This window comes from Dasypus novemcinctus, chromosome 21 (assembly GCF_030445035.2).
Source record: "Dasypus novemcinctus isolate mDasNov1 chromosome 21, mDasNov1.1.hap2, whole genome shotgun sequence".
Taxonomy (NCBI): Eukaryota; Metazoa; Chordata; class Mammalia; order Cingulata; family Dasypodidae; genus Dasypus; species Dasypus novemcinctus.
The window spans coordinates 86,404,694-86,418,955 of NC_080693.1; the positions used below are offsets into that span (position 1 = coordinate 86,404,694).

At 54.1% G+C, this 14,262-nt stretch overlaps 1 protein-coding gene across 2 annotated transcripts in view; it reads left to right on the forward strand.

The window, feature by feature from the left end:
- Positions 1-14,262, forward strand: part of FOXK2 (forkhead box K2) — an 85,586-nt gene that overhangs the window by 34,810 nt on the left and 36,514 nt on the right. For both annotated transcript variants that reach the window (XM_071210861.1, XM_058284964.2), the window contains exons 2-4: positions 9,043-9,237; positions 11,591-11,738; positions 13,881-14,027. In XM_071210861.1, coding sequence (XP_071066962.1) covers positions 9,043-9,237; positions 11,591-11,738; positions 13,881-14,027 — 490 coding nt within the window. The remainder of the gene's footprint in view (positions 1-9,042; positions 9,238-11,590; positions 11,739-13,880; positions 14,028-14,262) is intronic.

Here is a 14,262-nt window from a genome sequence, read left to right on the forward strand (position 1 = left end):
CCTCGCCTTTCTCCGATGACTGGCGATGGAAGAGTCTCCCCATGCGACTACTGGCCGTGCAGTACAGTATCGTAAGATGACGTGGCTGTGCATTCGGCATGGCACCCTTGTGTGCAGCTCACTTAACATCTGAGTATTGGTTTGTGGCAGGGCCTGGGCATGGCAGAGCGTGGGTGGCTCTTCTGGGGGTACACAGACCCCACTCTGGAGACCAATGTATTAGAGAAAAGTATGCTTTTGTTTCCCCTGTAAGGTTCAAATACGAGAAGTGGAAAGTCTAGGCTGGTGAACTTAATCCCCAGCAAGCTGCTGACACAGCGGGGGGAGCGCAGCTCTCCTGAGCGCCTTCCTGAAGGCGAGTGTTGGCACGCAGTCCACACCTTGCCGGCACTTGGCTTTGTCCACCTTTCTTATTAGCCACTCTGGCGTGTGAGGTGGTGCCGCATGGTTTGGGGTTCGTGTCTCTTCCTGCTGACAAATGATGTTGAGCATTTTCATGTGATTTTTGGCAAGATGTGTCTTCTTTAGTGAAGGTCAGTTTAACTGTTTTTAATCAGTGGTTTGTCTTTTTATTAATGAAGTTTAAGAGCTCTTTATTATCCTGACCGCAGGTCCAGGGTCCGATACGAGTGTTGCAGATACTTCCTCGCAGGCCGTGCCGTGTCGCTCTCACTTCCTGATGGTGTGTTGTTGTGTTGTATGCATTCGTACGCTGGCTTCTGCTCAGTTCTCGCTACAGGAGCATTTGAACACTGCTGCTCTGCTGAGCGGGAAGGAGTTGCCCTAAGGAGAACAGAGGGGCAGGGTGGCCGCTGCTCGGGGCACAGTGTGCGTGTCACGTGACTGTCGTCTGGGCAGGTGTGGGGTAGAGAGCAGACCCACCTGGGAATAGCGGCTGCTCAGTGTCTCTCAGCTTGAGTGTTGACAGCCTGGCGTTGGCTCAACGCTGTGGTCAGCCGCTGCCAGCGGCACCAGAGCCACCACGGGGTGGTTTGTGATCCAGTCGGGAGAAGACGGGTGGGATTATTCCTCACAGCGTTTCTGGCAGGGCCCGGGGTGGAAACTTCCTTAGTGTAGAATACTTCCTGAGTTGCTGAAAATTTCATCCTGGAAATTAAGCTAGATTAAATTAGGATCTGTACTGGATTCTGGAATGCTCCTTGATGAAGCCAGAGGGTCACAGTTTGCCTCAGGGCTGTCCTCACACACACCCTGAAGGGATGTGCCCTTCTGAGCTGGCCTCCTGGTCACTGGTGCCCCCAGGTGCTCTTTCCAGCACCTCCGGTAATAGGATCTCTACATGGCAGGCCTTGGAGGGGGCTGAGCAAAAGAACAGCACAGGAGAGGGGGCTCGGTGTCTCACCTGGGGCCCTGGCAGGTGAGTGGCAGGACGGATGGGCCGCAGGCCACGTTCCTGTGGAGACACGCTCGGGAGCTGCTGGGGGTCCCTCCACACCCGCCCGACGGGGCGTGGCAGTACTTCCGGAATTGAAGCCGGTTGTCGGAGCACAAGAGTCGGTCGTTTGGAAAGACGGATTCCTTCCTGATCAGTGTCTGAGGCGACAAGGGCCAGCGCAGAAGGAAGCTGCAGCGCTTCTTCTCAGGACAGGCACGCAGCCTCTTCCTGTCTGCCGGGGTCTCCAGCCCATGCTGCCGTGGTGTGCGTCGCTGTTTGACGTGGTGCTCCCTCGGGCGTAGGGGTGCTCGTGGGGGGCGCCGACCTCGGGCGCTCAGGACTCCCGGTCCAGTCTCTCGGGGCCGGAAGGCGGGGCAGCAGGACGCAGCCGGACCAAGGTTCCCAGCCCCGCACGGGCCCTGCTTCCCCTTGGACTTGACTTACAAAACGCAGGCGCAGGGACGGCATCGTGATGATTTCAAGACGCGGCCGCAGGGCACGGAGCCCAGCAGGCCTTTCTGAGCCTGGCCTTGAGGCCACCTGCCTGTGTGCAAGGGCTTTATTTCATAGACGGCGTAGCTTCTAAGCCGTCTCAAAACAAAAATGCAAGAAAAGTACTTTCTGCAAAGTTCAGACTTGCCCTCGGCCTCTAAAGCCTGAGGTGTGCATGTCTTACTAAAACAGCTTTTGGGGCTCCTGGAAGAAGATTCGTGTTAGACCTAACACTAAAATAGCGTGGCCTGCTGTAATGGACACCACTGTGTTTTACGAGTGTCCATAGAAGACTAGCGTTTTAGCTTTTGCAAGCTAGACATGCAAGCCGAGGGGATAGGAGTTGAGGTTTCATTGCTGGGTATGACAAAGACTCCTTTGGAGTAGTTTGGATTTTTTACATCTTTTCCAGCTTGTCTCTCGTTGTTCTAAATTGCCTTGAAATGTGTCACCTCGCATTCCCTCTGCTGGTTTTGAGACGCTGGTCACCTGCTGCCTCTTAGGAGCAGGACAGCCACGAGCTGCCCCACGGCACGAGGCGGTCCACTTGTCGCCCGCTTCTGGGTGAGCGCCCGCTACCCCTGGGCTGTGGCCTTCTGGACCCCCCCTTCACCACCTGGTGCTTGTGCGTGCGCAGGGCCGTGGTGCAGGGCTGTGGCGGGTGGCGCCAAGTGACGGGTGCCGTGATGTGTCCAGTGTGCTGCTCTCGGGTAGCTGGGAGGACAAGGTCTTTTGGTAAGCTTGAGGGTCTCCAGCTGTCATTTCTTGTATGTTCTCTCTGCCCCTTTCTCTCTTCTCCTTCTGGCACTCCTGCGTGCCTGCTGGTGCCCCACGGCTTCCTGGGGCTCTGTGTCTCTTCATTCTTTCTCCCCTTTGCTCCTCACTGGACGATTTCCATTGTCTTATCTTCTGCTTCTCTGACTCTTCCTTCTGCCAGCTCCAGTCTGCTGTTGAACGCTCCAGGGAATTTTAAACTTCTGCTGCTGTGGTCTTCAGCCCTGTTGGGGCCCTTTCATAATTCCCATCTCTCTGTTGATGCTCTCTTCATGTTCATGGATTGTGTCCTGTCGCCGGTAGCTCTTCGAGCATGTTGAGGACCTGGAAGATGCCAGGTCTGGTCCTCCTGGTCCAACTGGATGGTTTCCAGTGCCTTCATCTTCTCCTTGGCTGGCCCATTGCTTCCTGCTTCTTTGTATGTTTTGTAATCTTTTTCGTGACTTGAGCATTTTGATATTTTAATATGTTATTGGGAAGTGGATGTGGCTTAAATGATTGGGCTTTTGCCTACAACATGGGAGGTCCCTGGTTCAGTTCCCGGTGCCTCCTAAAGAAGACAGTGAGCTGGCACGACAGGCAGATGCTGCAAACTGACATAACAATGTGATGTAACAAGAGACTCAAAAAGAAAAACATAATGAGAGACACAACAAAGCAGGGAACAGAGGCGGCTCACATGACTAGGCTCCTCCTTCCCATATCAGAGGTCCTGGGTTTAGCTCCTGGTGCCTCCTAAAGAAACAAGGAAGATGAACAGACACAGCGATTGCAAACAATGAGGTGGTGGGGGAGAAATCTTTTTAAAAAATGTGTTATTGTGGGAATTTAGACCCTGAAGTGTCTGTTCCTTCAGCTTGTGTCCAGCTCGTGTAAGACAGAGCTTTCCTTGAAGGCCAGCAGTGCACGCACACACGCACATGTGCACATACACACACACACACACACAGCACACCGTTTCCTAGTCTTTCAGGCTGAGCTGTGATGCTCCCAGGGCTTGTTCACACGCTGAGCTTAGAGAACCGCTCTGCCCTGAGGTCAGGCCTCCCGGCCTCCGCACAGGCCTTGTCCTGGGCTCGCACGTGCGGGGCTCTAGGAGGTCCCTTACAGGTCCGAGTGCCCCCTCTTCCCTGGGAGACGGCTCCCTCCTGGGCCTGGCCCTGCCCCGAGCGTCCCGCAGCTGCAGCCCCCTGCCCCGGGCAGCACGCCTGGCCTGCGGGAGAGCGGGGAGAGCTGCTTTCTCCAGGCAGGGCCCGTTCCGGGGCACCACAGCCGGCTCGAGGGTCCTCTGCTCCCCCAGAGCCGGATAGGGATCCACACAGGAGCGCCGGGAGCGCTGGCCAGCTCCGTGGAGAGCCCGGGAGGTATGGCAGCTGGGCGCCGGGAGAGCCCCTGCCTTGGGCTTGCCCCCCACTGCAGCCCTGCAGCCCGTGCCGGGCCTTGAGGAGTGTCTGCCCATTGTGGCTGGTTAATCGAATCTGTGAGAGGTCGGAGCCCTGTGGGGTCTCCCTCTGCTGTCTTGAATGGGGCCAGCCATTCATTTTGGAAAATGTTTTGGGGTCCACTGAGGAGGGAGACGATCAAGGAGAATATGTCCCAGAGCAGGTGCCATTTGTTAGTTTCCTCTCTGTCGTGGACCAATTCTTTTATTTATTTATTTTATTTATTCCACAACCCCCCCCCCCCCGCCGTTGTCTGCTCTGTGTCCATTCGCTGTGTCCACTTGCATTCCTGTCAGCAGCACCCAGAATCTGTGTCTCTCTTTGTTGCGTCGTCTTGCTGCATCAGCTCTCCGTGTGTGTGGCCCCACTCCTGGGCAGGCTGCGTGCTTTTTTTTTCGTGCTCTCTTTATGGGGCGCACTCCTTGTGCATGGGGCTCCCCTACGTGGGGACACCCCCTGCGTGGCACGGCACTCCTTGTGCGCATCAGCACTGCACATGGGTCAGCTCCACACAGGTCAAGGAGGCCCGGGGTTTGAACCGCGGACCTACCGTGTGGTAGGTGGATGCGTTATCCATTGAGCCAAATCTCCTTCCCTAATTCTTTTATAAAATGAAATTAATTACTAGAAAAATGAGGTGATTTCCCAACACTGTCTTTTTCTGGACTGACTTCATCACTGACAGGACGCTGTCCCCAGCCTCACCCCTGGCCACGGCCAGTGAGTAGCCCGGTCCTATACTGCCAAGTTCAGCAGAAAACGTTCTGAAAGTTTTCAAAATACTTATTACTTTTTATTTTGAAATTACTTCAGACTGACAGAAAAGTTGTAAAACAGTGCAGAGAATTCCCATTTCCCTTCACCCAGATTCCTTAATCTCGTCACCACACTTGCTTTACCATTCTCTTTCTCTCTTTTCCTGAACAGTGTGGAGCAAGTCGCATGCATGACTCTTTCCCCAGATGTGTCCATGTGTTTTGTGAAATCTTTGTTTTGTGTAGCCACAGCACAGACATCATCAAAGGTTAGCGCTGATACTGCACCGGAGCCAAATCCTCTCCAACAAAAAGATAACTGCCATGTGGTGGGGGAGAACACAGCAGGTGAAGACAGGGCGCTGGCTAGCAGGGGCGCAGGCTTCGGCAGCTTCGGCAGCACGGGGCGGCGGAGGGGTGACGTCGGAGCCCTGTGGTGTGTGCGCGTTGGCTTCCTACGTTCACAGCTTATACGGCACAGTTTATGGATGTGCGTGGGTGAATGATATACTTCAGTAAGACTTTTTAAAAATACATATTTAAATTTATTTTTAAAAGATACATAGACCACACAAAGATTTCTGTATGCCCCACTCCCCGCAACCCCTACTTTTTCCACATCAATAACGTCTTCCATTCGTGTGGTACATTCATTGCAATTGATGAACACATTTTGGAGCACTGCCACACAGCATGGATTATAGTTTACATTGTAGTTTACACTCACTCACCACTTCATTCTGCAGGTTATGGCAGGATATATAATGTCCTGTATCTGTCTTTGCAGTGTCATTCCGGACAGCTCAAAGTCCCAAACGCCCCTGTGTTACACCTCTTTCCCCTCCCCTGCTTTCAGAAACTCCACGGTCACTGTCTCTACGTTAGTGATATGGTTTCATCCATTGCTGGAGTCACAAGGAGTCTATAGTAGAATGCCAGTAAGCCTGTTCTTGCCCATATTTTTTTCCCCAATCCTGAGGACCCTGGAATGGTGATGCCCACTCCACCTCTTCACTGAGAGGGCGCCTTGACCCCCCATGGCTAATGGATGGGAGCCTCCAGCTTGGAGTTGTAGACATTCTCAGTTCCTTGGTGTGGTGGTTGTCCATCCTCACCTCCCTGTTAGTGGTCCTGGTGAGTCCAATGAACCAGAGAGTAGTTGTTGCAACTCTGCTGAGGCTCAGGACCCAGCTGGCACATGGACAGTCCAGAGATTCAAGTCTCCTGAGTAGACACCAACCCCAGTGCCAAACACAGGTTCAGTAAAAGGGACAGAAGGGGCATGTGTAGAGAGGTCACATCTGAGTCCAACTCTGTAACACTCAGGAGCACAAATTCCAAAGTAGGTCCCAGTGGCAAGGCACGGAACTCCAGAGCCATCAAGGCACGGAACTCCAGAGGCATCTGTCACGACCATCGGACCTGGGTGTCTCCGTAGCCCCTCAGGAGCTCCACTACCTGGGGTTGTAAAGATTTGAAATAAAACTGTCACCTACTTTGGGGTCATGCCCATTGCAGTGATGCCTGCCCTTCCCAGCAAAGGAAAAACGACATGTCACCCCGTGTGCACCAGTGTTCGTCTTTCTTCTAGAGATGTGGTCGATTCTTCCAGAGGGCCGCCCTCAGCTGGGCTGCAGATGTGTCCCCGTGAGCAGAGCCAGGCGTATGGACTCTGGCCCTCTGCTGTGGCCGTCGCGCGCACATCGGGGGCTTGGTGGGTGTGATGCCTGCCCGCCGGCATGTGCCCACACTGTCTGTGGCATGTCCAGAGCCTGGGGCCTGGGGCCCGCTGCCCAGGAGGAGGCCCCTTAGAGTGCCTGCCCGGAAAGGACGTGCGAGTGACCTCTCCTTCCTCGCCCAGAAGTGGCTTTTGTCTTCCCGTTTCCAGCCGTGCCGTGATTGTGTGGGAGCACACACGTGCCGGCACTGCATAGTGACACCTGTGGGCGGGGCTTGGCGACAGGTGTGCAGCCGGGAGTAGGGGAGGAGAGGGCAGGCTCCTTTTCCTTTGTACCTTGGGGTTCTTTGAAGAGACTCAAGGGACGGGCTCAGGGTCACTCCTGGGGTCCAGGACGCCTCCTCGAAAAGGAGCGTTGCCCTGCTCACCGTCGGGGCTGGGGTGGGGACCGGGCATGTTGTAGAGGGCAGCTTTTGAGGTAGTTTTTTTAAAACTGGTTTGAGGGAATAGGTCGGCTAAATTGGTCAGTTGGTTGAGCTTTGCGTTAAGAGACATCACCCGCTGTAAGTTTCCTTTTGGTTGAAGACTTACCTTTTACTTTTCTTAGCTAACCAGTCAAAAATCATTCTATTTTTTTATTTCTAGCTTAGAAAAGTCAAGCAGCAGTCCTTCATGAGCCCTGAGGGAACACGATCATAGACAGTGCAGCTGCCCAGACAGCTTGAAAACGGTCTTACAGGTTTTGTTTTGAGTGTAACTTAGGTGGAGACACAGCTGTAATCAGGAGCGGGTACCTACGGAACCACAGGCTGAGTAAGGAAGCAGCCATTTTAGCGCAGAAGGAAAAAAGAGAGGGAGCCCATTGCGCTGTCCTCATCGTGTTATTTTGTTACATCCCACATAGTTGCCTTTTTTACTTTTTAGAGTGCCTTGTAGAGTGCACTGTGAATACTAAAAGGACACAGGTCCTGCGGGGATAGCACAGGGACTTGTGCAAGGAGGGCTCACCGTGGAGTCAGAACCCGGGTGAAGACACGCACTGCACCAGACCGCCTGGGGCGCTTTCCAGGGTCCTTGGCTAGTAAACGTGGGCGACGTCGCTCCCTCTACTTTGACCTGTCGTGGGTGGGGGCGGCGACAAGCGATGCCAGGGTGGAAGGAGGGTGCTGACCCCCCCGCTTGGGGGAGGCTCCTGCGCCCCGCCGGGCTTCTCGGGGTGCCTTGTGTGGGTGCACACTGGCGACACTGGACACCTGCCCAGGGGCTTGCTGATCTGCAGGTCCTGTGGTGAAGCAGCATCGGGCCCTCGCCACAGGTGCTGGCAGCAGTTTCGTCCTGGGAGGTGCATGGGACCAGGAGGCAGCTGGGCTTCTCATTGTCCTGTCCTCGTCTGTGCAAGAGAAACGCTCTTAACTTGGGGGTGCTGCGTGCTGGAGGTGTGAGTGGAGCCGCGAGCAGACGGCGGGGTGCCGCCCAGCTGCCACTCGGGGCCCTGGGGGAGCAGCAGGTTTGGGGCGTCCTCCATTCGAGGTGGCTGAACCCACACAGATGGAGACGTCGGAAGGGTGCTGGCGACGGGACCCCACAGTCCAGGGGAGGCCGCGGTTGGAAACGGGGACTTGGGGGTTTCTAGTGTGTGGGGTACAAGGTCACAAGCCGGGAAGAGTCATCCAGGGAGCCTGAGCCTTGGAGCCTCAAGCTGGGAGGGGGCCGCTCAGGTGGAAGGCGAGTCCCCAGGCTCCAGCTGACTCTCCTGGGTGGAGAGCGGAAGCGGCGGGCGCCCCGTCTGTGCAGGTGCCTGGAGGCGGGCCGCCCAGGTCAGCTTGTTTGCGTACACGTTAGCGGGACCTGGTATAAAGGGCATCCTAAGAGTATGCGCACTGTTTTACAGTTTTGTTCTTTAAAGTTATTTGGCATGCATGGCTTTTGAATTTTTTTAGGCATACCTAAGTTGTGTCAAGAAAGGGACATTAAAGGTAACTGGAGTGTTAAACAGGATGATGGCCTCAGGCTCTTGTTTGCTGGTGAAAAAGGTGACAAGATTTCTTAAAAGGAAAGGCATGGTTTTTCTTTCGTATATGAGAAAACCCCCACAAAACTATAGCTTGCTTAACGACTCACATGTTTGTTATTTGTTTGAAAGGATGAATGCATACCAAGTGGTATTCAATCCTTGTTTGAAATCTACTCTTAGACCTAAAACATACATGTGTGTTGTAAAAGGAGGAGCTCTCTAAGTGGCATTCAAGGCTTTGAGTCTGCCGTCCTTTTATTCTCCTGTCTCGCTGGACTAAGGGTGCTTTTGTTCCCAGTGTGTCTTCAAGTCACAAAGTGCCTCGTTTGCTGTTTCTCTCACAAAGCAGTTCCGGGCTGGCGGCCAGCTGGGCCTTTGAGGGCTCTGGGGCTGCGCGAGCTGCCCCTTCACGGCGAGGGGCTCGTGCAGCGCGCCAGCCTCTGCGTCCTGCCCCGCGCCCAGCAGGGCCTCTGACGTCTGCTTTATTTCAGGTGCACGTTCAGGTTTCCCAGCACCAACATCAAGATCACGTTCACCGCGCTGTCCAGCGAGCGGAGGGAGGGCCAGGGGGCGCCCGAGGCCCCAGTGCAGCCCGTGCAGCCCCAGATCTCGCCCCTGACCATCCACATTCCAGACACCATGGCCCACCTGCTCAGCCCCCTGCCATCCCCCACGGGAACCATCAGGTGCGCTGGCGCTGCGGCTGGGGCCGTGGGGGGTTACCAAGGGAGCCCTTGCCCTCTGACCTGTGGCCCGGCCGCGCCTTCCTCTCCTGGAGGTGATTTACACGGAGAGTGAGGGGGAGGCGCTTAAAGGCGCCCACCAGTGTCCAGAGACCATGTGCTCTCAGTGTCTTGGTTTAAAACCCAACTCCCAGATGCAATGGAGTGTGAATTTCTGGGTCAGATGATTTGTGATACTAGTCTAAAGTCTGAGATTGGTTTTGATTTTTCTTAAGTTTGCTAAAATTGTGTTTAAATTCTGGCAACTTGTTTTAATTGATAAGCTGGACCACATTAAAATGACAAACTTGTGTTCCTCATGAGACCATCAGAAAAACCGGGCTCGAGCTGGAGGCAAGAGTCCCCAAGCCGCCCTTGCAGGTGCGCTTTCTAGGAGGAGGGGCTCGAGGCCCGAAGCAGAGCGTGTGTGGGGCCAGGGTGGGCCCTCAGGGTGAGGAGGAGCTTCCCACGGGTTCTCTGCTGATGGCGCACTGCCCCACGTGGCCGACGCAGGCCCTGCTGCTTGTGGTCAGCGCACCCCTGGTCAACATGCCACAGGCGGGCAGAGGTCAGCGCATCCAGGCTGAGCGCTTGCTGAGCCCCAGCTCGAGTGAACGCGCTCTGGGAGGCGGGGCGGGCTCCCCCAGGAGAATAAGGTACAGCCCGCGTTGACAGCGGCGCACAGCACACCCTGGCGCAGTGCCTGGGCCGTGGGCGTCCGGCATCAGCTCCTGGCCAGACACTGCCTTCTACCCGTGGGTCCTGTTTTCCTCGCCGCCTCCCCCAGACGTACAGATACACAGACACACAGAGACACACACACACCACCACCACCACCACCACCCGCCCCCCTCTAATCGCCATTCCGGGAGTGTGAGGCTTTACAGGTGGAGCACGTCTGCTCCTTCTCCCCAGATCCACCCCCAGCCACGTCTGGCTGCGCATCTTTCCCCGAGGCTGCCCTTTGCCGCATCCTGGACTTTGAGGGCAGCCAGCTGCCCCAGAGCTCAGGGCGCTGCGCCCCATGCCCGTCCTCTCCTTGGTGCTCCAGGCTGTCCTCCCTGGGGCTCAGCCAGGCCTTCAGTGAGCGGCGCACGGGGTCTGCTCGCTGCGGAAGGAGGCCACACTGCCCACCCTGCCCTCCAGGCGCTCCGTCCCCATCCTCCCTTCTGGAGCAGTTTCTCAGAGTTAACTACTGTTAAGTTTCTTGGGTATGTTCCAGAAATTGTGTACACATTTGCAATATTTGTCTTTTTTCCCAAACTTAAGTGAAATCTAACTATACATCCTGTACCAGGTTGTTGTTTTTTTTTAAACTAGTCTTATCTTGATAACAGTCTATTTCAGTAACCCCTTTTCTTTTTTCTTTTTATTTTTTTTTAATTACTGGGACCAGGGATTGTACCCGAGACCTTGTGTGTAGAAAATGGCACTCAACCACTGAGCCACATCTGCTCCTCTGAGTTGGTTTTTCTGTTTGTTTCTTATTTGTTTTTTGTTTTTAGATGGCACCGGGGATCGAACCTGGGTCTTCCCTCGTGTGTGGGAAGCAGGGGCTCAAGCGCTAGAGCCACGTCTGCTTCTTCTCTTTCTGTTGAGTGGAATGTGCACAGCAGGGGAGCACAGTGTTCAGCTGTCTCAGATGAACCTGCCCGGTCCTCAGCAGCTGATAAGGGGCAGAACCTTCCCATTTCCCAGCCCTTCTGTGAACTATTGTTTTAAAGAACCCAAAATTAGAGCCAGGTGCACTGCGTCCTCCCCAGGGCCCCTCCACCTTTGCGGCCTCAGTGCTCTGGGTCCTGACTCCCCCAGGGCTGAATTGCTGGCTGTCCCTTAGCGGCCACGCCGGCCCGGCTGCCCTCCCTCCTCTAGCCAGACTCGGCCTGTCCTTTCTGGGGTGGCCGGAGCCCCACATGTCCTGCCTCAGCCTCGCCTCGGCGCCTCGGCGGGGAGGGTGTGCACTGCACCCCCGGGTGGGGCGTGCGCTGTGGATCTTCCCGTGTCGCTCTGAGCCCTTGGGAAGCGGCGGGGCCACCCCGCGCCTCCGCTTCCTCACCCTGGCACGAGTGCACCACCACCTCCCGTGCGAGTGTATTTACAGTCACAGGAGATAGCATATGTGAGCGCACACGCCCTGTCACCTCTCTTCTCAAATTCCACAGATACTTGATGAGTCCATTTTTTCCATAGGAAATCCTGATACTCTCTACGTTCTTTATTTTAATATTTTGTTCTCTGTGAAATCAGAGCCAGTAAGTGAAACACAGTATGATGTGTGTTCTGTAGTAGAATAATAGGAACGCTTCCTCTTTCACAGCGCTGCAAACTCCTGCCCATCCAGCCCCCGTGGAGCGGGGTCTTCGGGGTACAAGCTGGGCCGTGTAATACCATCTGACCTCAATTTAATGGCTGACAATTCACAGCCAGAGAATGAAAAGGAAGCTTCCGGAGGAGACAGCCCAAAGGTAATGTTTTAGAGCCTTGGAACAGTAGCCCCGGAGGATGCTGTGTAGCCCACACTGCTCTCCACCAGTGGCCCCTGTCTGCTGACACTGCAGCGGTGCCTTTGCAGAAATGCATGGTGTCATGCGCCAGTGACACGGACACCTGAGAGGACGGGCTTATCGGTGAGCTGCGGGCGAGTCTCCGCCCTCAGTGCCGAGCTCTGTAAAGGCTCGTCGCGCTCGGCGTGTCTGAGGACCTCCAGTGGCAGGTGGCGTTCCCGTGCTAGAGGTGAGGGGACACAGGCTGGGCAGAGAACACGCGCCAGCACGTTCCACGAAGCCATTCTTGGAGTTGGGGCACGCTGCCCAGCAGTGGAGGCCACACGCGTGCACGCACGTTACGGGAGGGCAGTCACCTCTTTGGATATAAAATACTAGTTCTAATATAAAATACTCCAAGCGTTTTTATTTCTTGGCCCGGTAATTCCCCTTCTAGGACTTTGTCTTAAGGAGATGGACAAAAATTTCACAGATTTATGTAAAGCAGAAAATTGAAGATCAACCTAACTGCCCTATAAGAAAAGAATGCTTAAGATATGGTATCCTAGTAAGAGAATATCGTGCAAAATATTGGTATGGAAATGCTCTTAATACGATGCTAGGTGAACAAGGAGAAAGACATGTACAGTGTTTCTTTTATTCCGTCTTTATAAGATGAGGTATATTCATGCAGTACACAGTGCAACAAGGGGAGAGAAATAAATAAAAATAAATAAATAAATAAAAAAAATAAAAGAGAGGGTGGTCTGGGTGTTGGGGTTCCAGGTGCCCACCCCCCAACTAATGCCCCCTGCAAAGTCAAAGCCTGGAGCGCACTGCGCCCGCCCTGCCTCCCCGCCCTGCTTTCCTGCCCGGCCTGTATCTTTTATGGCATAACTGTTCATTTCCGAATTCCGTATACATTTGTGTCATCTTGAATGTGTTCTTTGTCATTTACTTTTTTAGACAGTTTTGTTGAGATGTATTCATGTACCACACAATCCACCCAAATTGTACCATCAGGGGCTTTTAGTATAATCACAATGCTGTGTATTTATCACCACAAGAAGTTTTAGAACATGTTCATTATCCCAAAAGAAAAACTCCACACCCCTTAGCAGTCCCTCTCAATCCCTCTGTCCCTCCCCAGCCCTACATAACCCCTAATCTAATTCCATCTTAATAAATTGATTGATATTAACATTTTATGTAAATGGAGTCCTACAGCATGCAGTGCTCTGTGTCTGGTTTCTTTAGCATAATGGTCTTTTTGGTCTGACGTTAACGTCCTGTGACATTAGGGACTCACACTTGTTCAGTTTCAAAGGAAAGCAGTCTTAAGGTGAGCGCCCCCGTGCTCGGTGCCACACGAGGCCTGCGTTAAGATCAACCCTTTCCCTCGAGGGCACGAATGCCTTGCCTTTCGTCCCTGTCGCTGTGTACTCAGGGGCGCACACCCGGGCGGCACCCCTCCCGGCGGGACCTAGTGCGAATAAGTGTGGCCGTCACGTGGTCAGTGCATCAGGGAGCCCCCCAGCCTGAGTGACCTGGGCCAGGGCCGCACCACCAGCAGCGTGGGGTCCTGCGGACGCCGAGGCCTGACAGGAGCTGCCCTTTGCTCTCTGGCACTCCTGACAGTGTTCGGGTCGCCCCGTGGCCTTTGCTGTGCCCTGCATGCCCCCCACATCTCCTGGGGCCCTTGGGGGGGCTGCCAGGCAGGGTGTGCACCCAGCTTCAGCAGCCCCCAGTGGGGTGCACTACAGGCACGCGCCTCTCGCAGCCTTGCTGTGACTACTGCTGTGCTGGCATGGGGTCGTGGCCAGTGCGGTGGCTCCAGGGGGCTCGGGCAGCTTTTTGCTTTTTTTTTTCTTTTCTGTTTAACAGCCATTTGGATTTTCTTTTCGTGTGGTTTTTAATTTTCTTTATACTACTCTTCACTTGTCTATTTGTTTCCTCCACATTTTCCAAATTTTCTCCTAATTATATTATTTTTAGAGAAAAAGATTTAAGCAATATCACAGCAACACTTAAAAACACTAAAAATTCTGAATTTTAGTAAATTTAGTATATAATTGTGATAATTTACTGTTGAAAGTTTTGTTTTTTTTTTAAATTTAAATACAGGATGATTCAAAGCCACCTTATTCCTATGCACAATTAATAGTACAAGCAATTACGATGGCTCCTGATAAACAGCTCACCCTAAATGGAATTTATACGCACATCACGAAGAATTACCCCTACTACAGGACTGCGGACAAGGGCTGGCAGGTAACTCCGTTTCCGTTATTCTTGCCTGTCGCTGCTGCGCTTGCAGATGCTGACTGACAGCTGCGGGGATTAAGCTGCTGTTTTGTTGACTCCAGGGCAGATTAAGAAATCGGGATTGGGGGAGTGTGGTGCCTTCTGCTGAAGGGAAGGCAGGGCCCTGGTGCCCGCGCAGCGCCCGCCCACCCCTGCTGGGTGCCTGGGGCGTGGGGGTTCTGGGGGAGACTCAGACCTGCGC